This window comes from Hibiscus syriacus, unplaced genomic scaffold (assembly GCF_006381635.1).
Source record: "Hibiscus syriacus cultivar Baekdansim isolate YM2019G1 unplaced genomic scaffold, ASM638163v2 tig00110013_pilon, whole genome shotgun sequence".
NCBI classification, from domain to species: Eukaryota; Viridiplantae; Streptophyta; class Magnoliopsida; order Malvales; family Malvaceae; genus Hibiscus; species Hibiscus syriacus.
The window spans coordinates 38522-64823 of NW_024062563.1; the positions used below are offsets into that span (position 1 = coordinate 38522).

The 26302-nt window shown below is 32.7% G+C and overlaps 1 protein-coding gene and 1 pseudogene across 1 annotated transcript; both read left to right on the top strand.

Moving 5' to 3' along the window:
- The first annotated feature begins 7592 nt into the window (after positions 1-7592).
- LOC120212442 (mediator of RNA polymerase II transcription subunit 6-like) lies at positions 7593-10220 on the top strand. The gene is made up of 5 exons (XM_039210740.1): positions 7593-7928; positions 8347-8521; positions 8903-8972; positions 9550-9659; positions 9957-10220. The coding sequence occupies exons 1-5, from the start codon at positions 7672-7674 to the stop codon at positions 10113-10115; spliced, it is 771 nt and encodes a 256-aa protein (XP_039066671.1). The 5' UTR covers positions 7593-7671; the 3' UTR covers positions 10116-10220.
- Positions 10221-11301: 1081 nt separating this feature from the next.
- The window catches only part of LOC120212364, a 32933-nt pseudogene continuing 17932 nt past the window's right edge, over positions 11302-26302 (top strand).

Here is a 26302-nt window from a genome sequence, read left to right on the forward strand (position 1 = left end):
TGAAGATAGAACATTATATGAGACTCAGACGGTTCGAAAAAGAGAAATTGGTATACTAATCGGAAACAAATCTAAGTTCAATGATTTAATTAATCAATCAATCTCAGGACTCGTAAATTATGATTAATCTAGTTAAAGGTTAAATTTCGGGAATTATGTGGATAATAAATTATCTAAAATAGCCCTAAGAGGTAAAATTACAAAAATACCCTTGTACTGCAAAAGACCAAAACTTCTCTGAAAGGTGAAAAATAACTCTGAAAGTACATACTGGATCAATTATCAGAAATATTGTATATGATTGAATTGAAAGGAATTATTGAAATGTCCTCGAGCTTCATACTAACTATAATAACCTCTAACGATCAAAGGAACAAAATACCCTGAACGATAAAGGAACTACATTGCATTCAAGCCTAGCTTATCGAAAGTATGTCACTGATAGATTTGAATGAGATGACGATGATACATTAAAGTGTTAAGCACAATGGAATGGCTATGATAATGAAGACGACCTGAGAACTCATATATTGATACACTTGAACCTTGGAATCATCGATTTAAATTCCGAACCTATATTGAAATTATGTAATTGCCCCTAAAGTGTAAAATGACCTAAAGTATCTCCAAGCCCTGAAATGACTAATACTCTCAAGCTCCGAAATGAATAATTTAACCTCGAATACCAAATGACCTAGAAATTGTATTTTCTGAGATAACACCCAGACTGAATTATTGAAGGTACTTTACACGTCTGAATTACATGAAATGACTAAATTATATGATCAAGTTGAATGGATTGGAAGAACTGTATGTATTTGAATTTCAGAAATGATTGAATTACTATCGAAATTTCAAAATGATCGGAATAGACTTAACTACTAAATGACCTAAGTACCTTCAAAGGCCTAGAATTAAGGAATGACTCAGACAAGTCTGGAAACGTTGATAAACTTGTATGATGTATCACCTTCAAGGGTTTTAAACCCCATATCAAGCAAGTCGACATTTATTGATATCATTGAATTATAAAAAAGAAATAAAAACTACTGGAATACTTATTCGTCTCATAAAGAATTGATCAATGATGATTCTGATATTTATCAGATCAACTGGTGCAGTCAGTAATAGGAAATGAATAATAATGAAGTATCATATTCCAAATGATCGACAAGTATTGTAGTGTTGGAATCTTTGGTTCAATTGGACTCAAAATATTGATAATTCAATATATATAATCCTGAATACCCCTGATTTTTGGGTAATAGAATCACTCTCAGTAAATCTGAATCTAGAATTATTCTGTATAAAGGTTCCTGAACACCTTCCTGATGCACCTGAATCATAGCGAGATTCTAAAGTATCAACTTTAAATGTCTGATTAGATCCATTAGTAATCAATCCTTTTCAATAGGACCTCGTTCCTGGAATCCGATCAAATTACATAAATTTCATGTTTTCCCGATAATTATTAAGTGTTTCTGAAAAAAAAACTTGGATCCTCTAGTGTGTTCCCCATGTTCTACATGATTGTTTTATATGTTTTGAAATGCGTTTTACCGAAATTTATTTATTTGTTGGCTTATAAACCATGGCTACATGGTATGTGTTCTCCGATTACGGTTGTCACCGAAAAATACGAATTGTTCATGATTTATGGAATCATGGAATTTACTGATTTATGAATTATGGTTTCCTGTTTTCACTAGTTACTACTTGAACTATTTTATTGGGACATTATCTGGGTAGGCTAAAGGTTCAGCTCTGATCAAGCTGGTAAATCCTTATGGACCTAAGGTGAATCTTGGGTAAGTTCTAAGGCCCCCAAGAAACTTTCTTGGGTAGGCTCTCTGGCCACAAGGCACTCCCTTGGGTTAATCATGAGACTAAATATTGTGTACATGTGGAGGACAATTATATGGTTTATTTCATGGTTACATTTACGAGATTTTACTGAACCATGATTCAGATATTACGGTTTATGGTTAAAACTTATTTCTACTGGATTTTTATATGGGTATGATTCTGGAGTATGGAGGTTCAGCCCTGATCTAGCTTGTAAATCCTTACGGACCTCAGGATACCTTTGGGTAGGCCCCTAGGCATTCCCTTAGGTTGGCTCCCTTTGCTGTGTGCTTAGGGTAAGCTCTTATGGATGCAGTTATGGGGAACTGCATAACAGTGTTCGATTGGAGGGTTCTACTATGGTTTTGAAAACATGTTTTAAACGGTTACTGTTTTAAAAAGATATATATCTTTTCATTGGTTTTGGTTGGAACACACTAGACACCCTATTACAATCTCCTAAAAACATTATACTCTGAATGTTTTCTATAAACTAAGATCTTCATGGCTTTTACTCGATGTGTTGAAACCGTCGGCGCACCCCATGGCGTAGCGGAAACAAAACTCGACGGTCTCACCAGCGATCCAAGTACGAAAAACTGAAATCAGGAGGAAAAGATGCAAAATACTTACAGCGGTTTCCTTGAAAAACAACAAGGACAACATTGAATACTGGTGGTGTAGATCGGTTCGAATCGTAAGCCTCCACGAAATCACGTCTTGGCCTCTACTCAGTTCACCCGATTGAGAGCAATTTTTTCCCCCAAAACCATTTTGAGAGAAAATGGCTTATTGTTTTGTGTGTGTTCTCTAAAACGGCTGCTAGACCTAACACACTCTTTTATAGCCAAGTTACCCTAATCATATTACGGTTTTTATTATTTCAAATTAATTAAAACTATATTTAATTAATTAGAATTTAATAATCCTTTTATATCCAAGTTACCCTAATTATATTAGGGATTTTATTATTTCAAATTAATTAAATCTATATTTAATTAATTGAAATTAAATATTCGGGATTATTAAAACATGTACTTAATTAACTCTAGATATATTTTAGTATCGTACAACAAATTGTACATATTTGCTCGTTTCAATCCTAGGGTGTGACTCTGTAGGTTCTTGTAACCTTAGCAGTAATTATTAGAACAATTCTAATATTACATACAATGAGTGACATCTAGTAATATATCATTGTCACCTAAGTTACAAGAAAATATGATTCGACATATCATCTTGGTGATTAACTATTTTATGTATTACATCCTTATGTCCTTTATATTTAGAATAAGCACAAGTCTTGGAATAATCACACTTGTATAGCCCATCTATTGTTTCTTGATATCTAGAGTAGACTTTAATTAACGAATAGTTTATGATATCTCATATCAACTTATTCAAGCATGGCCATGCATTTCTAGTCTTACTCAATCAAGTGGCCTGTGATATATTTCCTATTATGTAGGAAGGACAAATCCTATCTTAATCATACACACCCACTACATATATTGAGATATATTTAATAACAGTCTTTATAGAGCAACCAGTTACGGAGCTTGTTTAGCTGTACCAAAGCATACAACAATATATGTTGGGATAGTATTGATCTCAAGTATGAGGATCATCCATATAGTCATCACGGTGAGCAATGTTATGACTGTCACATAATAATCCAAGACATATGTTCATGATGGGTCAATCCAATACATTGTTCTCTAACAATATAATCATGTATCAATTCTGACATCTCTATGTCAATGACAACTCGTTGTCATCAATCAATAACATGTTAGTCTTAAACGTATTATTATTGTCAATGCCCATAATAATACTTGACTAGGGATTTTTTAATAATAGCAATTATGTCATTATATGGACTTTATTATCATCTAGTTTATGTTAAACACGTATATATAACTGAAAATAATAGCGGCAATGTCTTTATTCAATAAAATCGATAAATAAAAGTATTATTACAATCATCATATGATTGGTCTTTGGGCATACTCTAACACGATGAACTACCAGTGGAACCCCAGCTTATCCTGAAAACCTATATACGTCTGATTCAATAAGGGAGTTTTATTGTTCTACATTTATCTGCATGTTCTGTAGCATCATTTGGTAGTTTTGTATTACTAAGCTTTCCAAGGCTCACTTCTTGACTCAATATTTCAAGTTGAAAGAATCAAACCAGTGCAACTATCAACATCAGTAAGGGAGTTCCACCGGCATTGCTTGCGGAGTACGATGCATGTGATTAGGGGGCATGTAGCTTGTATTTTGTTTTTATATCCGAGTTTGGAGTCTGTTTTATTTTTTTAATAATGTTGAATTTTATTGTTACGTTTATAAATTGCTTTATAATTTTACATGTTTTAATAAAAAAATTAATTTTTCCGAGATTTTTACGATAAGTCGCTATGGTTGCCCTAATATGACACCCCGGATCGGATCGAACCACCCGTATCGGTCTGAGAGGGTTACAACAAGTGCTTCAAACGGAGTCGGATAAGTTGAATTCCGGAAAAACCGAAGCTCTAACGTCGACACGAAAGACGTTCCTAGGCCTTCGTTTACGAGGCAGATAGATATGCTATCCGAACGGGATACATGCACGATCTCCTTGGTGACAATATATTTTAACAGAATCTCATAAGTTTACTCCAAGATGAAGATCGAATTCTGGGGGTTTACTTTGATCATCATAATTCCCATACATGAAACTAGCTCGAATCAGATACTTATTGTTTTTGCCCTGTGTTGGTCTGTAGTGTAACAGTTTCATACACCTTCAGGGAAACTTCTAACACAGTAGAATTGCTGGTCAAGTGTGTTGGTCTGAAACTGTGGTGATATACTCCTACTTATCCCAGAATCAATGAAGTTTGCATCTGAAATGTGCTTTATATCTGTTCTTGCATCATTGTACGTAGCAGCAGCTGATATCCCACAATCTATGCTGATAAAGCCTGAGAAAATGACAGAATTGGTTAGTGAATATAGAAAGTAAAATGTTTACAATATCGAATGTTTGATAATTGATGGAAACCTGATTGATCTTGGGATTGAACCACAACAGAAAGAAAAGAACAGCCAATGAGAGCGTACAAGAAAATCTTCAACATCTCCATCAGCTTCTGTCAGTTTCTCTGTGCTTCATGAGAATAAAGGAGTCACCATCAAGCTCTTATATAGCATCACATTGTCGAAGCACCATTGACTGTTAACACCGTACAGCCAACTACCTCGAATAAAGTATTGGAATAAGTTTTTGTCAATTTTGCTTGCATCTAAGAGAAAGCAATTTCAGCCGAAACCATCACATATTTTTCTCTCAACTTGAAAATAAAAGAAACCTGCAACCAGAGATAAATTGAGGGGTGACGGGATGATCGTTACTTTGAAAATTTTAAAACCTCGTATAATTTTAATATTTTCTTTTGATAATGTATTTCTATTTTTATCTTTATAATTTTATAAGTTCACTTCTCCTAATTTTTTTTTATAAATTTACCTTTTTAACATAAAATCATTCGTCCGACTCTATTTATAATCCATTATAATTTTGAATAACAATAGTTGAACTCAGTTCTTCCGGAGTAACAACAGAATTCTACACCTCATGCCTGGGCTTGTCAAACTTTATACTCTAATTGGTATATAAAATATAGTTTGATGTTATTATAATAAGGACATAAATGTCAAATAGGAATATATGTTTAATACAAATTAAGTACATTCTTTCAAGAATTTGGTAACAAATACAAGTATATATAAAAGTACAACTTGTATGGTACCCTAACTACCGCCAGTTTGAATTATCATATAATGGATATGGTTCGGTCCGTTTATGAGATTTTGCTGGTCTTAGGTGAACTAAAAAATCAGGCCCTAATCATATGTTTAAATTATAATTTGTATTTGTGTCTTTGATCACGTTGTGTTTATCATTATTGTGAACATAACAAATGATATTGTAGTCTTTGCAAGTATTGTGGCTATGGATTTTTAATAAGATATACTATTGTGGACATAACGATTGTTGACATCGCAGTTTTGGACGATGTCGTTATAACTGTATAACATTCATTGTTGCAGTTACATACCATTATTTAAGTAATTATTCCTAATAATAAATGTTAAAAAATAATTTTTAAAGGAAGCTTCATAATAGTAAGTATTGGAAAAATGAGTCCCTAATAATAAATATTAAAAAAAAGTAAATTTTAAGAGTATGTTCATAATAACAAATATTAAAAAATTTGAACCTCCAATAAAAGTACTAAAAAGTTAGATTCAAAACAAAAAATAAATATTAGAAAATTTTGAATTTTAAAAGTGTGCCCCTAATCACAAATATTGAAAACATTGGACTTCTCATAATAAGTATTAAAAAAAATTAGGCCTTTAATAGCAAATGCTAGAAAAAAATATTGGCAAAAAATTACACTTATACAAATATTAGAAAAATAAATTATAAAAACAGACCCCTAATAATAAATATTAAAAAATAAGCCCAAAATAATAAATATTAAAAAATTAAAATTATAATAACAAATATTTCAAATAATTAGGCCCTCTAATACATTATAATAATTCTGGGCCCAGGACAGGTGCACCTTCTGCCCAGACCCAGATACGGCACTGGATACGGTACTATATATACAACTTGTCATCTTTAAATCAGTTAGAAAATCCTAAGAACTTAGTCCAAATCAAGATTATGATTTCTATATTGGCCTTGTTTAGCATTTCTAATATATCCTTAATCCTTTAAATATCTAATTGAGGAGGACATTATTTATCATAATCTCTAACAGAATTATTACTTAGTCCACAGGTAAACCAAAGTTTAAACTTACTATAACTATGGGTTTATTAATAGATCTAAGAAACTTGATCTCTATTTGATTATTTGAATCGATTTATTCAAATTGAGATCTGATATAGACCAGATATGATGACCAAAATTTAATTCAAAATTCAAAACTAATTGAAATGAAAATAAAATGATTTAAATTTTAGCTAGACCGATATAGACCCATACTCAATTTAACTCGAACTGAAAGCAACATGAACTGAAAATAATTCGAATCGAAAACAACTTAAATTGAAATTAATCCGAGATGGAAGTAACCCGAATTTTATTTACTTAAATATGATTCGAATTAAACTAATAATTAAGTCGAAATGAATAGATAATTTATTTTTAGAATAAATTACACATTTAATACCCAAGTATCACTTTGATAGATTCTTCTGAGCTTGTCGACTAGAAACCATACTCATAAAGCCCAATTAGGAGACAAATATGGGTTTCGTTTGAAAGATATGAGTTTTTGAACCTATTGAAGATAACACTGTCAATGCATTGTTTGAGAATAATTTTTCCAATAAAACTCTAAATATTATGATAAATTGTTGTAATTTTTATAATTTATATATTAATAAATAAACATATAATTTGAAATCTATAAATGCAATACTAAATAGACATCACTCTTTTTTGAAGATAAATAAACATCAATCTAAATATGTAAAATAAAAATACCAACTAGTTTTATTAGAAAATAGGAATATTTATTAAAGAAATTATGCGAAAAATTAGTTATATAAAAATTAAAAAAGAGATGAAGGATAAAAATTATAAAACACAAACATCGATGATAGATGAATATTTGTGTAGTGTACCTAAAATAGTCTTGCGCTTAATTTACGTTGTCCGTTCTATAACGACGTCGTTCGGGACCTCATATCGTTAAAGAGCATAATAACCGGACTAAACGTCAACTAGAACATACCAGGAAATATAGTCCCAAAATGGCGACGCCACCAGTTCCGGCATCACAGGCGGCGGCAGGGGGGAACTTTGAAGCACCACCGCCGCCACCGATGCAGCCTCCTGGAACGGACATGACGGGCATATGTTTCAGAGACCAATTGTGGCTAAACACATACCCTCTGGATCGAAACCTGGTTTTCGATTACTTTGCCCTATCTCCGTTCTATGATTGGACCTGCAACAATGAGCAGCTCAGGATGCGATCCATTCACCCCCTCGACATCTCTCAACTTTCGTAAGTAAATTTAAGTCTGAGTTCTTTTGTTCCCGTTTAATCAACTCTCTGTGGCATGTTGGAAGATTAAATTGTTCATTTTTATTTTTGGAATGGGAAATTGTTGATATTTGTGAAACTCAATTGATATGTTAACGAATTAGTTGTTTGGGTAAGTCAAATCTTTAAATTGTTAATATTTGGTTTTCAATTTTACCCAGATATGAGCCATTTTCCATGCATTCTGCTTGCGGAATAGGGAAGCCTAGTTGTTTTTATTTGTGATTGGCATTTTATCTACTTGAAAAATGATTTGATAACTACCAAATAGCATTTGATTGGAAAACTTGTTGATTATCTTATCAATCATCGCTTAGAATTCTAGTTTAAAGATTTTGTTACTCATAAGATCAGTAATTTTTTTTAACCTTTAATATAGGAAAATGAATGGGTTAGAATACATGCTTAGTGAAGTTATGGAACCACATCTCTTTGTTATTCGTAAGCAAAAGAGGGACAGTGCAGAGAAAATCACACCGATGCTGGCATATTATATTTTGGATGGTTCTATATATCAAGCACCACAGCTTTGCAATGTCTTTGCAGCTCGAGTTGTAAGTTCCATCATATTGTTTTCCTTTCATGTTTTATGTTTGTATAACAAAATGATACTATCACCCGGACACTCGTTTGATTTCAGTCTGGTAATAGCATTCTTTTTGTTGAAATAGTACAAAAACTGGTTTTCCATTCAGTCTTCAGATGTTTTGGTCATTTGTACTACTCACCTGGAAGTGAATATCTAGTTAATAAAGAAATCCAGTATTGAAACAAAGAGGAGAAAAAAAGAGTTTTAACAAGTGAACAGAGTTTAAAGGAATAGATTTGTGTTGTTTGTCTTCATAAAATTATCATTCTCTCTGTATTGTCCCTTTGCATTGAGTCTTTGTACGCACTTTCATCTCTTGGATTTTGATAATTTATCCATGTGACAGGGACGTGCTCTCTATTATATATCAAAAGCTTTTACAACTGCTGCGTCAAAATTAGAGAAGATTGGATATGGTAAATATTTGTCTTTTTCTTTTTCTCATTGATAAGAAACACTTCTGATTTCTTTAATTGGAGATAGTTTATGTTTATTTTGAGAGAGGGATCAATGAGAAAAACAGAGATAGATTATATTCTTCTTGTTGTGGCATGGTCCAAAAATAAGTTTCTCAGTTGCCCTAGTTACTGACCAGGTCGTGTAAATGTTCAAGGCATGCTAAATCTAGTCTCCTATAATTACATTGTGTCATTGTCAGAATAGTTATTTCATCCATGCTTGTACACAGTTGATTGGTCTTTTTTTTTTGAAGGATTCTCTATGTTATTCTCATTTAATAAGTGATACAGAGCCAGTATTCTCTTTGATTTGTAGCTTTTCTGGCGACATCGTTCTAGGAGTAAGTTATATCCGATTAATCAAATCTTGTTAGTCAATTCTCCCCCACCATATTTTCTCTTGTTTTCTTTTAAATTTTTAATATTACCATCCCTTGTTTCAAACTCTGTAGGAATGCAGCCATTGGTATCTCACATTGCGCTCACATTATTCATTGTTGCCTTTTTACACTGTTTGAATTGAATTTCGATGCAGTTGATACTGAAAATGAAAGTGAAACTTCGGAACCAAAGGGTGGTAAAGAGGCAATTGACTTCAAGGAAGTTAAGCGTGTGGATCATATTCTTGCCTCCTTACAGCGAAAGGTAACTGATTATTGATCTTAATTTGTATGATCGTATAAGATCTGTAATATGAGCCGCTAGCAATTTTCATTTGAGATTCCATTGATTTGTTGCCTACTTGTCTTGCTTTTCAACTTCATGTTGGTCTAGAGTTTATCTTTCAAGTAGTCCAAAAAAATAGTCAAGTGGAAACTGGCTTTGATAATTCATAAATCACAACCTTTCTTGATGAAGAAATTTACAGTCCCTTCTGATTTGGAAGGAACAATCTGTGATTCCTTCTTTATTTTGAGAATAATCTATGTATTCAAATTGCAGTTAGGGCCAGCCCCTCCACCACCCCCGTTTCCCGATGGCTTTGTTCCTTCTACAACAGAAGGCGAGAAAGAGCCGGAAAACCAGCAAGAAGCGGAACCTCAACCTCCTGCCCTTGATCCCATCATTGATCAAGGTCCAGCTAAGAGAATGAAATTTTGAAGCCATTGTTTTATAACCCCTTTTTAATGGAGGATTAGACTGGTTTTGTATGAGTTGAATATTGGGTTGGATATTTATTAACTTAGGGTTTATTTATCGTTTAAATTTTTTAATTTATTTGGTTTTTTATACTTAGATTTTCAAAATTAACAATTAAACCGATTTAATAATAACTTAAACTGATTCAATTAATTAAATAGACCATAAATTTCAATTATTTCGATTTTAATTAAATCTATTTAACTGATTATTTATACACTTTTAGATGAAGTACTCGACTTATTTTACTTTGAAAAAAATCCTTAGATACTTGACCATCATAAATGTAGGTTGACATATACCTGGAAATTTATATAACACATATTAAATGCAATTTTCAAAATTTCAGAAAAAAATAAAAATAAAATGATATGCATTCTTAAATATATTAAAATAAAAAAGTAATTGAAAATATTGTAATTTTATAGATTTATAATTAGTTCACAAAATAATATAACACAGTAAGCATTAATTAACTAGTGTTTTAGTGGCTTAAAATAAATCATGACTGATAAAACCACCAATCAACTAACTTAGCATAATAATTTAAAGATTTTGATCTATTAAGCAATCAATCATTCAATTTACATTTGTGGCTAATAAAAATCTTAAATATTTTTTTATAAATCATCAAAATTCGATCTATTTGTTTGATAGTGATTTTTATTCAATTTAATTTCTTTCATTTAAGATTTTGAAGCTCTTTAAAAATTAGAGATTTTAAGATTTTTTTAATTGAAAAAAATATTTTTAAAAATAAAAGATAACTATATTTTTTTATCATGCCTAAAACAATATTTGGATTAAAAACAATGAAATATTATAATATTAATTTGATATCACAAATATATTTCAGTTAATCTTAAAAGAAAGGAAACAGACGCATATTTGAGTTAGGCTTCAAACAATCGATAAGCATAAGTGATGAAGTTAGGTCAAATTTATATATAATATGCATTTACTTATAATTACATTAATTTAAAATTTTATTCAAATTAGTCCTTTTTCTGTCGAAAGAATGAGGATATACCATAAAAAACTACTCAATTCTTCAGTCAATTTTAGCCAACACAAGAGACAAGTCTGATCGTGTTGGACTAAAACAACACGCGTGTCAACTGTGTTTCCTGACGCAGCCCGTACGTCCATGGGGTTGCCACTTCTCACCCCTGACGTCGGCTTGGCCGCACAAACGCTCATGGCTCTCCGATTGAGCAGTAGTTACGTTTACACCTGATAAGTACAAAGGAAGTCCTGTGACTGGGTGCCCCCACCACAACTGGACAATGACACCACTATATGAACCGGCCTCAAAATGTCTGACAAACTTGTGCTATCCAACGATGAGCCGACTCAGCCATGACAATGATGTTTTACTTTTAAGATAGGAACCAAATCTTTGAAAATTAAATGGGCTGTCCTTGCCAGCTTGCTATCAAACTCTTGCTTCTTTGCCTCTCATTAAACCTAAAAAAGCTCAAGCATTCCCATCCTCAGTTGTAATAAAACAATTATTTCTACATCAATAAAGATATTGAGTGAGGATTCAAAGTTTGTAGATTTTCAGGGGAAGGACATGAGATTTTCAGGGGAAGGACATGAGATCTTCAGTGAAGGACATAAGATGTTGGAATTCTCAGACTTTTCCTCGGCTGACTATAAATACCATGATATTTTGCTGCATCTTAACATCCCACCATTCAACTCCTTTTATATCACTATAAACTGATTTCTTCATTTACCAGGATGACTATCCTCATTGATCAACCTGAGTTTAGTAATTCTTCATGATTTCCATTTTTATGCTATTTTATATATGAAAATAATCTGTTTTAGGTATATGAATTCCGGGATTTTTCTGGTTTTGTATATCAGAAGATTATGTTGAGAAAGAAGTGGTGGTGGATGCTGGATTTATGTTGTAAGACTGTAAATCTGTAATGGCCTAATGGGGGGCCATTGAATGTAGAACTTGGTAAGCATATTTATTTTATTACCATTCAATCTACGGTTTCTTTCTTTATTCAAATGTCGATTTCAATGGAATGGACTTTGGGTTATTTTCTTCTTTTACACCATTTCTTCTACGGCCCCTTAAATGGGTTATCGTCTTCTTCTTCCACAATACGCACTTAGACCATTTCACTCTAATCGTTTCATCTATATTTAGTCACGTATCTATTTTCGTAATTTTGTTTTAGTCACCAAACTATGTTTTTTAAAAATTATACATAACATTATGATTTAATCATCCATTGTTAGGGAATTAACAATAATAATGTCTCATTACTATTTAAAAAATTTAACACGTTAATAATTTTTTTTATTTTCTTAGTACAACTGATTAAAACGGGACGTTAAGTACATTATTTAAAAAAATGATAATCAAAACGAACCAACAAAAATAAATGGGTGTCTAAATTGATGAGAGGGAGATGAGCATACACGATGATTGGATCTTCGCTCTTCAATTTTCTTCCTGATCAAACGTCGAAAAGTCTCGAATTACGAAGTCATAAGAACAGACAAGACAGTTTAGTAATCATTTGTAATATAGAATACTAGTTGAGCGAAGCTCTGCTACCTCGAACCTTTTACGTGCGTAAGAAGCATATTGAGAACTAGAGCGATACACAGGGAGAGAAATAGGCATAAATTTTTACATTAGTGGCATGATGCTTCATAATCTATTGCTTCTCTTCTTCGTTTTCTTTACCTATTTACGGAATTTATTTTCTGAAATCTATTTTTCGTGAAACAAACAGACTCTTAATAGCATTAAAAGTGATACAAAACCTAAATTTCAATTATATCCCGTGTATTTTACACTTGAAAATTTATAAATACGTTAACCTAAATAGTTTTCAATTTTTTGTGTTTTTTAATGTTGTTACATAATACTAAAAAAATCACATACTTGGAGTGGGTTACTGTAGGGTTCATCTCTTTGTAACATGAATATTTTTTCTACGTACTGAGAATATTTTGGGGTGAACTGTCAAGTCAAGGAGTGTAGTGTACTGAAGTCAAGTATGTCCTCAAATAGGTACAAGGATGATATTTACGATCGTATCTGGTATTCTTACCGGCTTCCAAATTCTGTTCCAGTTAATACCACATTTGTATAAACTACCAACTGAGGTGCTGAGAACGGCGGTCCAGCCACCCAATGGCTCCAATTCCATGACTGCCTCTTTCTCTTTCGTATCTAACTATGTATATAATGTTTACTTTCACTTTGCTGAACTTGTGGATTTTGAAGATAATCTAAGAGAAATAAGCATAACTGTGAATGGTATCAAGCAAGGGCCTTTTTCTCTTGAATACTTAAACCCATTGTCCATAAGTTTCCAGAATCTGCGGATTGAAGCGAAATTACTTTTACCATTGCTTCAACAAAGAAGTCCGGCCTTCCTCCAATCCTCAATGCGCTTGAGGTTTACCAGCTTAAACGATTTGAACTTTCTGCTACAAACCAATCAGATGGTACCCTTTTCAGATTTTTCAAGAAAGTGTAATCTGAAATTTTTTAGCATACCAAATTCCTTACATTTCTATTTTGATTGATGATATTTGATGTTATCATGTCCATGAAGCATACATACAACATCAACAGAGATGACTGGCAAGGAGACCCGTGTCTCCCGAATGAGACTACATGGGCTGGTCTGAGCTGCCGTTTCGACAATCCTCCCAGATTAATCTCACTGTGAGTGCACTTCAAATCATCCCAAGAGTATATCTGTAGATCAATTTCAGTTTGATGGCTTGTTTTAACAAATACAAAAGTTTTAGATGACTTATTTATGATAATTGATAACTGTCGTTTTGCTATCAAAATAATTCATGGCTTCTTAATAAATAAAAATGAAAATGTAGTATAGAGAAGTAGAGTCGATCCACAGGGACTGTGGTGTTTCTGATTTAATAAAACTTTTTCTTGATTTTAGAAAAAGATAGAATTCCAGATGAAGTTGAAAAGATATATTAAAAAAAGAAAAAGAAAAATAATATAATATAATAATAAATAGTAATAGTAATAAATATGAAAGGGTTTTTTTTTAAAGTTGTAGTTAAAATAAAAAATAAAAAATAAATAAAAGAAAAAATAATTAAATAAACAAATTAAAGAGATTAAGATAAAGAGAAACTTATTGTGAAAGCAGCCTCAGACTTCAGTTTCGCCTCAAATTCCTCGAATCATCGAAACAATTTTTTATTTCAAGATTCAAGTAAGTTTACAAGAACAATTCTTCGCTGCCAACTCGGATTGTGTCGCTTCAACAACAACTGATTCCGATCTCAGTTTTCTCTTAGCAAACAATTTTGCTAAGTGTGTTATCGGGAAGTTGAATATGCTTCAATAAGCAAATCATTCTTCAAACATTAATCATAACAATATCCGGACCAATGTCGAAATAGTTTTGATTTGAAAAGTAAGCTTCAGAAAACAGAGAGAAAATCTGAAGCGATTTAAGTACCTTACAATTCTCACTTGAGCCTTCGCTTTAGTCTTCGGCTTGAAAGAAAATTAGCTAAGCATAACCAAAGTCATACTTAGCATAATAGAAAAGTATGCGAAAAATAGAGAGAAAGATAGATAGAAAAAGAAGATTTTATTCTCAAATGAGAGAGATATGTTTCTAGGCTCACCATTAGAGGGTATTTATAGCCTTCAAAATCCTAAAAACAAGCTAAAATATCTTAAATCCTAATTAAAACACTTAAAACTATTTAAACTAAAATACCAAAAAAATAATATAATATTCTAAATTCTAATTAAAATACTAAAACCTATTTAAACTAAAATACAAAGATAAAGATAAAATATAAAAATAATATCATAGAACTTAATTAAAATACTAAAAACCTATTTAAACTAAAATATAAAGATAAAATATAATGTTTAAAATATTATCCTAAATTTGAGTTTAATCCAAATCCGAATTCCAGCCAGCTTTGATTCCGAAAATAAAAAATCTGCAGAATTGTTTCCTTTTTGTGCAATTTCCATAATCTTACGTCCTGTACAGAAAATAAATTAAAATGAACAAATAAGCCACAAAAATCAATGATTAAAGAATAATTTAAAAGTAAAATATTAACTAAATTAAGCACTTATCAAATTCCCCCTCACTTATTCAATGTTTGTCCTCAAGCATTCTTCAATTAACATATCAAAATCATAACTTGTCATCTTCAATTTCAATTTATTCCTCAAACTTCCAATCGAATTAAGTCAATGACATTTGCCGAATTCAAGTTACAATCAAGCAAAGACATAACCAAAAAAATTTAAAGTAGACAAGATATCTCAATTAATTGCCAACTTCAATGAAACATGACTCAATACCTCACAAAGATTCACACATATTAAATCGTGGTGGAGACTTGATTGGATTCCAAGCCTATGGTAATACTTTGGTTAGTTTCGGTTTGAGCGTTTCCATTTACCCGAAAAGAAAGATTTAAAATACCGAAACAATATATCAAAATAATTAAGAACAATCCATGAATTAACATGAAGCGCAATGAAGAACAAAACAAGGAAAAAGAATAGATGAAAGACAATTGAAGCGATCAATTTTTTCCTTCCTTTTTTTTCGAACAAAGGGTCTTTTTTTGTTCGATACAGTGAACAACTTGTTTTTTTTTGAAACATTGAATTTTTTTTTCTGGAACAACAATGATACAAGATCTCAAGTCTCGGTAAGGGTGTGAAAAGAGAGGAAAAAAAAGCTTCGGGTTTAATTATGAGGTATAAAAACAAAGAAAGGGAAATAGACTCAAATGTGGTTCACTAGTTGATATATAAATGGGTATGTTTTGTTGGGAAAAGTGGGTTTATCCTAGGTGCCCCTATCACATTAAAACATTACGTTCAACATGTAGTTTCGATATGCATTGTGATTACAAGTTCTAGAATATCCTAATTAGTTCGACACACACAAGTCAAACAATGAGCAAGAAAGAAAATGTATGCTTGTTAGGCTCAAATCTCACAAGAAAAGTTTATATGCATTGAGTCAAGTTCATCTCTATTCACAAAAGCATGAAATATCAATACTCAACAAAATATTCACTAGCTATATCAATCATCAATCATGCAAATTAAATTCGATAAAAAACATGGTCATAATCCAAAAGGAAGCAAGAGTATAAAGCGAAATTCAAGACTAGCAACCAACGATTACAATATATCAACATCAGACTAACTCAATTTCAAATGATTAAACAAGTCAAGAAAAATTTGACACATGCTTATCCTTCCCCCCTCACTTATTCCGTTTTGTCCCAAAACGTATATCAAATTTAAAAACAAAGAGAGGGAAAAAAAAAGAATACTCCCCAATCTAGTGGTGATCACGGCCACGTCGAGACGAGCTGTTGTAGAGTAGACTGTCCGGTGATGCACTGTTCTGTTCGAACTTTTCTGTACAGTTCGAACCAAATATGTTTTTTTCTGCACTGCATTGTTTGAATTTGCTGTGTATTTTTTTGCACTGTTCTGTTCAAATTTTTCTGCACAGTTCAAACCAAGTCAGTTTTTCTGCACTATTTTTTTCCGTTAAATATTCGATCGAAATTCAGATATGTTCAGAAAAAATAAAATTAATCAAAATAAAATAAATAGAATGAAATAAAGTTCGCCAAAAAACTAAAAAAGAATAAAAAGAAAATAAAAAAATAAAAACAAAAATATAACGAAATGGGTTACCTCCCATCAAGCGCTTTTGTTTAACGTCGTTAGTTCGACGACCTGATTTTTCAAAGCTTGGGTTCCTCTAAATTGATTTCTTCGGTTAGACCAATCGGAACATTTTCATAATATGGCTTCAATCTTTGACCATTAACTTTAAATTGTACTCATGAGTTATCTTCAATTTCAACAGCACAGTGAGGAAATACTTGAGTAACTATAAACGGTCCGAGCCATTTTGATTTGAGTTTTCCTGTAAAAAGTTTAAATTTGAAGTTAAATAATAAAACCTTTTGACCGGCAAAAAAAGTTTTAAAAGAAATTCTACTATCGTGAAATTCTTTTGTTTTTTCTTTAAATATCCGAGCATAATCATAGGCATTTCTTCGGATTTCCTCAAGTTCTTGAATGTGTAATTTCCGAGCTTCACCAATTGTATCCATGTCCATGTTACATTGTTTAACGGCCCAATAAGTCCAATGTTCTAATTCGACCGGTAAATGGAATGGTTTACCGAAAACAAGCAGGTATGGTGACATCCCAATGGGACCTTTATAAGCAGTTCGATATGCCCAAAATGCATCGGTTAATTTTAAACTCCAATCCTTTCGGCCCGGTTTAACAATTTTCTCAAGAATTGTTTTAATTTCTCGATTTGATACTTCTGCCTGTCCATTTGTTTGTGGATGGTAAGCGGTAGCAATTCTTTGAGTTACTCCAAATTTCTTCATTAGCGACTCGATTACTCGGTTGATGAAATGTGTTACTCTGTCGCTTATTATAGCCCGTGGCATGCCAAACCTGGAAAAAAATATTTTTCAAAAAATTAACTGTAGTTTTAGCATCATTATTCCGAGTGGCTTTAGCTTCCACCCATTTAGAAACATAATCCACAGCTAAAATAATATAAGTATTTCCAAATGACAAAGTAAAAGGACCCATATAGTCGATTCCTCAAACATAAAAAATTTCACAAACTTGTATAGAATTAGTGGCATTTCATTCCTACGGCTTAAATTACCTGTACGTTGACATCTTTCACAAGTTTTACAAAATAGATAAGAATCCCGAAAGATGTTAGGCCAATAGAAACTACATTCAAGAATTTTATGAGTTGTACATTTTGGCCCAAAATGACCACCGCAAGAGTAAGAATGACAAAATTGTAAAATTGAGTTTACCTCACTTTCGGCAATACATCGTCGAATTACCTTATCCGAGCAATGCTTCCATAGATAAGGATCGTCCCAAATATAGTATCGGGATTCTTGCTTAATTCGATTGATTTCAGCTCTCGTCAAATCTAATGGTAACTTATATGTGGCCAAATAATTAACTATGTCTGCAAACCATGGAGTTATGATTTGCACCACCATCAGTTTTTCTTCAGGAAATTCTTCTCTAAGTGGTGGTTCGGATGTGGAAAGGGGAATTTGACTCAAGTGATCTGCTACCAGATTTTCGCATCCTTTTTGCCTTTAATTTCCAAGTTAAATTCCTGTAAAAGCAGGATCCACCGGATAAGCCTTGGTTTTGTTTCCTTTTTGCTCATCAAATACCTTATAGATGCATGATCAGAAAAAACAGTAATTTTAGTACCAATCAAATAGAATCTAAATTTTTCTAAAGCAAAAATTATAGCAAAAAGTTCTTTTTTCGTTGTCGAATAACTTTCTGAGCCAAGTCCAAAGTTCGGGACGCGTAGGCTATGACATGTGGATCTTTCCCTATTTTTTTGGCCGAGAACGACTCCAACGCTAGTGTCCGATGCATCACACATAAGTTCAAAGGGATGATTCCAATCTGACGGCTTAATAATTGGAGCTGAAATAAGCTTTTCCTTTAATGAACGTAAGACTCTTTGCATTTTGAATTACTGTCAAAGTCTTGATCCTTTTGAAGTAGATTGCATAAAGGTTGTGCTATCTTCGAAAAGTCCTTAATAAACCTGCGGTAAAATCCTGCATGGCCAAGAAAAGAACGAATTTCCCTCACAGTTGTGGGGTAAGGAAGTGAGCGTATAATATCTGTTTTAGCTTTATCAACCGCAATCCCTTTTGAGGAAACAATATGACCTAAAATTAACCCTTTATCAACCATAAAATAACATTTTTCATAATTCAAAACAAGGTTATATTCTAAGCATCTTTTAAGCACATTAGTTAAATTATCAAGACATTCATTAAAATAGTTACCATAAACCATGAAGTCATCCATAAAGACTTCGATGCCCTTCTCCACATAGTCAGAAAATATACTTAGCATGCATCTTTGGAAGGTGGTTGGTGTGTTAAAAAGACCAAAGGGCATTCGTCTATATGCAAATGTACCAAAGGGACAAGTAAAAGTCATTTTTTCTTGATCACTGGGATTTGGAAAAAAACTGAAAAACCATCAAGACAACAATAATGAGTTTTCCCAGCTAATCTTTCAATCATTTGATCTATAAAAGGAAGAGGAAAATGATCTTTTTGAGTAAGAGAGTTCAACTTCCTGTAATCAATACAAACTCGCCATCCATTTTGAACTCTTGTTGGCACTAACTTCCCTTCTTGATTTTCGCCCACTGTGACTCCCGTTTTCTTGGGAACCACATGAATCGGACTTACCCAATTACTATCTGAAATTGGATAGATTACGTCGGCGTCAAGGAGTTTCTAAATTTCTTTCTTTACTACTTCCATCATCAGTGGATTTAATCGACGTTGTCCTTCACGTGATGGCTTTGCTCCTTCTTCGACTTTGATCTTATGCATGCAAGTCGAGGGACTTAATCCTTTAATGTCGGTAATGGTCCATCCTATGGCTTCTTTGTGAGAGCGCAATATCGCTACCAAAGCTTTATCTTCTCATTTGGATAATTTACTTGAGATGATCACTGGTAAAGTTTCATTTTCGCCCAAAAAGACATATTTCAATTGCTCCGGTAATTGCTTCAATTCTACCTTAGGTGCCTACAAAACAAAATGTAAAATTTTAGTTTTAGAGGAATATAAAGATAAATCAGAATTGATTGAATTAATATTTTCAAACTCCCTTTCCTCATCTTCGTGGAAAAGTTCAGGATCCTTAAAAAGATCATAAGAAAAATTAGATTCAATATATTCATCAATTAAAGGATCTATAATATCAACAAAATTAATTCTTTCAACATGATCAAGGCATTTCATTGCTTTGTAAATATCAAATTCAACGATCTCACCATCAAATTCCATTGTTAGTATACCACTTCTAACATCGATCTTTGTATATGCTGTGCTTAGGAAGGGTCGGCCTAAGAGTACCTCGGAATAAGAATCTGACCTATCATGTTCCATGTCAATGACATAGAAATCTGCAGGAAAGAATAATACATCGACTTTTACCAAGATGTTTTTATATTACTCCCAGTGGATAGATCACAGATTGATCAGCCAACTGTATGGTTATTCCTGTTTCTTTCAAAGGCTCGTTAGTAATCATTTTTATATATAGAAAATGGCATAACATTAATTGAATCTCCTAAGTCACACATTGCACGTTTAATTTTGAAATTACCTATTTTGCAAGGTATAGCGAACATACCTTGATCCTTCATCTTTGGTGGGAGTTTTCATTGAAAAATTGCAGAAACATGTTCTCCAAAATATACCTTTTCGTGTCCCATTAATTTCCTCTTTGTAATGCAAAGTTCTTTTAAAAATCGAGCATACCTTGGTACTTGTTGAATTACTTCAAGAAGAGGTATGTTGACTTGAACTTTTTGGAAAACCTCTAAGATCTCCCTTTCTTCAGCTCTTTTATCACGCTTCATCAACCTTGATGGGAAGGGTGGTGGCGTGATTTCATGAGAAGAAAGAGAAGGATGTGAGTCAGACGTACCTTGTATTTCTTGAGGTGGTGTTTCCTCTTGTTCTTCCTGATGTGCATCTTTTTTTGCTAGAACTTCGGGTGAGATAACTTTTCCACTTCTGAGTGTGATGGCACTAACATTCTCTCTCGAATTTAACTCCGTTTGAGAAGGTAGTTTTCCTTATGATTCTAATTTTCCCATAGTTTGAGCTAGTCGGCTTACTTGATTATCTAACTCTTGAAGATGTGTTTCGGTTCGATTTTGGAATTTTTCTTGGGATGCAATGAACTTTTCTTGTGAAATTGCTAACTTTCCTATGAGTTCCTCCAATGATGAGTTTTGCGTTTATTGTTGAGGAGGAGGCCTTTGTTGATAAGTTAGTCTCTGATTTGCCACATAGCTGAAGTTTGGGTGGTCTCGCCATCCTGGATTGTAAGTATTGTTGTATGGGTTGTATTGTCTTTGTGGAGGACCTGGAAAGTTCCCTACTGCATTGATTTCTGCATTGCCTCTTTCTTGTATCAGCGGGCAACAATCCGTCAGATGGTCTAGCTTTGTGCATATCCCACATGCTCTTGTTTCTCCAGATTTTCCTGCAACAAGTGAATTAACTACTTCAGTTAATTTATCTAACTTATTTTCAAAGGAAAATGTACTTATCTCGTGAACCCGTCGGCTGGGTTCACTCGAAAACTGTTGAGAGTTGGTTGCCATGGTTGAAATCAATTCCCTTGCTGTTGTTGGGGTCATCTTAACTAATGCTCCTCCACTGGCGGCATCCACCATTTCCATCTCCATTGGTAAAAGACCTTCATAAAAGTATTGAAGTAACGTTTGCTCAATTAATCCGTGTTGCGGACAACGTGCGCAAAGCTTTTTAAGTCGCTCCCAATAGTCATAAAGACTTTCTTCGCTCTTTTGTTGAATGGAAAGAATGCTCATTCACAACTCGCTTGCTTTAGCCGGTGGAAAGAACCTGTCAAGAAAATTTTGATTCATATCAGCCCATGAATTAACTAAATTTGGAGGTAAATAAAATAGCCAATCTTTAGCCAAGTCAGATAAAGAGAAAGGGAAAGCTCTCAATTTAATTTGATCCTCGGTAACTCCCTGTGGTTTCATGCTAGTGCAAACCATGTGGAATTCCAACAAGTGTTTGTATGGATCTTCAGTGGGAAAGTCGTAGAAAGTGGGAAGAAGATGAATGAGTCCTATCTTTAATTGAAACGGAGTCCCGTCACTAGGAAAATTAATACATAATGGCGTCTGAGTGACAATAGCTGTGGCTAGCTCTCAGATCGTTTTTTCTTCTTCTGCCATCGGGATGTTGTATGCGTCTGCTTTAAAGTCTGCCTCTGGAATTGATTCTGCTTCTGAACTTTGCTCTTGTTCTTCTTGTCTTTTTCTCTTTTCTTGAAGGGTTTGTGTGTGGATTCTTCGTGCTCGTGCTTCGATCTTTGTATCTAGATCTACTAATTCACCTGGGTTACTTCTGGTCATAAATCAAAAACTAGAAAAAAAAATCAGTACTTGTCGTAGTCCCCGACAACGGCGCCAATTTGATAACCGTCGTTTTGCTATCAAAATAGTTCCTGGCTTCTTAATAAATAAAAATGAAAATGTAGTATAGAGAAGCAGAGTCGATCCACATGGACTGTGGTGTTTCTGATTTAATAAAACTCTTTCTTGATTTTAGAAAAAGATAGAATTCCAGATGAAGTTGAAAAGATATATTAAAATAAAATAAATAAAAAAAGAAAAATAATATAATAATAAATATTAATAATAATAAATATAAAAGGGGGATTTTTTTTAAAAGTTGTGGTTAAAATAAAAAAATAAGAATTAAATAAAAGAAAAATAATAATTAAATAAACAAATTAAAGAGATTAAGATAAAGAGAAACTTATTGTGAAAGCAGCATCAGACTTCAGCTTCGTCTCGAATTCCTTGGATCATCGAAACAAATTTTTACTTTAAGATTCTCGTAAGCTTACAAGAACAATTCTTCGCTGCCAACTCAGATTGTGTCGTTTCAACAACAACTGATTCCGATCTCAGTTTCCTCTTGGCAAACAATTTTGCTAAGTGTGTTCTCGGGTAGTTGAATATGCTTCAATAAGAAAACCCTTCTTCAAACATTAACCATAACAATATCCGGACCAATGTCGAAATAGTTTTGATTTGAAAAGTCAGCTTCAGAAAACAGAGAGAAAATCCGAAGCGATTTAAGTACCTTACAATTCTCACGTTTGGAATTGAGCCTTCGCTTTAGTCTTCGGCTTGAAAGAAAATTAGCTAAGCATAACCAAAGTCATACTTAGCATAATAGAAAAGTATGCGAAAAATAGAGAGAAAGCTAGAGAGAAAAAGAAGATTTTATTCTCAAATGAGATATATATGTTTCTAGACTCACCCTTAGAGGGTATTTATAGCCTTCAAAATCCTAAAAACAAACTAAAACATCTTAAATCCTAATTAAAACATTTAAAACTATTTAAACTAAAAGACCTAAAAAATAATATAATATTCTAATTCCTATTTAAAATACTAAAACCTATTTAAACTAAAATACAAAGATAAAGATAAAATATAAAAATAATATCCTAAAACTTAATTAAAATACTAAAAACCTATTTAAACTAAAATACAAATATAAAAGATAATGTTTAAAATATTATCCTAAATTTGAGTTTAATCCAAATCCGAATTCCAGTCAGCTTTGATTCCGAAAATAAAAAATCTGCAGAATTGTGTCCATTTTGTGCAATTTCCATAATCTTACGTCCTGTACAGAAAATGAATTAAAATGAACAAATAAACCATAAAAATCAATGATTAAAGAGTAATTTAAAAGTAAAATATTAACTAAATCAAGCACTTATCAATAATGGTACCACATTCCCAGTTGTTATTGGTTGATTCCGTGCAGGAACCTGAGGTTGAGTCGATTAACGGGGGAGATATCTACATCACTGGCTCAACTCCAGGAAATAGAGTCAATCTATATACTGAACTTCTAGTGTCTAAGAGAAGCACCGAGAGCAGGATGAAGTTTTCCCTCCACATTTTTTATTTAGTTACTTTTTTTTGCTCTTTTTTCCTGCTGTGACTTATCATACAATGAATTGACTGGGCCGGTGCTGGAAGTTTTTGCACGTCTGCCTAAATTGAAAGTTCTGTAAGTTCCATTGAGTGATCTGAATCGGATGTTATTTTATATGCTTTGTGGTATGATATATAAACAATGCATGTGTAAGACGATTTGCAAATAATACAAATGTTACACTTCTGTATAGAAATTTATCTGGAAACAAGCTCAAGGGTCCAATTCCCCAGTCTCTCCAGGACAAATCTGATAACGGATCAATGCTTCTAAGGTTCGGTCATTTTGCTTTGCTACACTAGCCAAATATTTCGAGCTAATCTTGCTGTCATGTTCCAATGAAGTTTCATACTTCAAAATTAATTCTCATGACATTATTGGATCGTTTTTCAACTGATGCATCCCGGGAATTGTCTGTTTGGTCGAACCACAGTTTTGTTGAAGACCAAAACTCATTTCAGAGGGATTCTTGTGAAGGAAATAACAAGAAGTTTATTGCTCTACTTGTCGTATCCATTGTTGCCGCTGTTTCCCTTGTCACCCTCCTAAGTGTTGTAATCATCTTTCAACGAAGAAAACGAAGAAAACAAACTGGTATATTCACTCTTTTATATCCATAACTTAATTTGTTGTTAATATGATGGTTTGATTATTATTTCTTCCCGAAATTGTTGTAGAAGTTGTTAGTTCTAGTGCATCAAACGAGGAAGGATTACTGAAATCCAAGAATCGACCCTTTACTTACTCTGAGATTGCTACGATTACTGTTAAATTTAACACCGAATCAGAGATGGAAGATTCGAAAAAGTATTCCTTGGTCACCTTAATGATGGCACACCAGTAGCCGTGAAGTTGCCTTTCTAACATCCCAAATACCAGACTAGTGACCATAGTTTAAGATTTTAAAACTTTGTGATAAATTTTGAAAAATTAAAAAGTTCAGGGAGTTAATTAGAAATTTTGATGTTGGTTGATTAGCAAATATTGAAATATGGAAGGGCATAATGGTCACTAGATAATGAAATAAATTTAAAATTCATTTATGGTGTATTATATATACACGTGGAATAGAAGAAAGGAAGTCTAGAATTCTCATTCTTCATCCTTTTTTCCTCCTCTCCATTGTGACTCCATAGCTAAGATACTGAACGAAGGCAAGTATCAGACGATTCAAAGTTATAAGAGCGTCCAAGAGTGACAAGTGTTTTATTTTGACTAAGTGAGGCCAAGGTGAATGCATACTATATATATATATGGTTTTATGGAAAGAAGACTTGCGATGAGTCTATTTCCAATATTTTGATTAAAACAATGTTTGAAAGTTTATGAAATGATATGATTACAAGTTTACATGAATACAAGTATAGTTTTGATTTTGTTACTACGCGTACATGCACTATGTGAGTTCATACTATGTGACATTGATCTATGTGATTATATGACTATGTGATACAAGTTATGTGAAATGTGTAAATGATAAAGCCCAAAAGTATGTGATATGAGAGCTAAAGGTATAATTGGCATGCCAAGAGTCGAGGGTTCTACGCGGTCCTTTAGGACAATTCTATGTGGTCATTCGGGACAATTCTACGATATCTATCGGGACATATCTATGTGGTCATTTAGGACATTTTTACGTGGCACTTCGGTGAAAATCTATATGACAGTTTTGACTGCAACCCAGTGCACAACCTCAATGCACTTACATACTTATAGTTCCCAGAAATGTACCATGTGCTATTAAAAGAAATAACATGAATGAACAATGCATGATGTTATATATTTTATGTTTTATGTGATGCATTATGGTTTCTTTATTATATGATGTTTTATAAAGTTAAGTATAATATTAAATGTTTTAATGTTTTATTACGCACTTTATTGCCTCACTAAGTCAAAGACTTAGTGTGTGAGTGTTTCCACACGCAGGTTCAAAGAAGACGGAAGAACAAATCTAGGCAAGTCAAGTCAGCATACCTCAACTGAAGATCATATTAGAATCATTTTAAACAGTGTGTCATTTTGTTGTATTAAATGTTGTTGGTATGTAATTAAAGGTTTAAATCGCATATGCTCTGATTGAACTTTGTAAACTTACTTGATTTTATTTATGAGAATTATTAAGTTTTATTTTCAATTTGAGTTTGAATTTCTGTAACTATTTTTATTTAAGGGATCCACCATTTTGATATAAACAAAAGTTTTAAATTCCAACTAATTTTTAAAAGTCAATGCTTTGGAAAAGTCAATGTGACACTTCAGACTTGTATTCAGGTCGGATACGGGTTGTGGGTGTTACATTTAAAGGTATCAGAACTAATGTTTAGTCGATTCTATGCTTAAACTGAAGTAAATTGAATTTTAAAAAGTATATATGACAAAAAAAGTGAAAATTTCTGATATGATAAGAATAAGTATGATGTCTTACTAATAGAGTTAAATGGTTATATCTTATTAGATGTCTAACTACGAGGGCTCCCGAAGTGAACCAAGAGATGAAGAAAATGAAG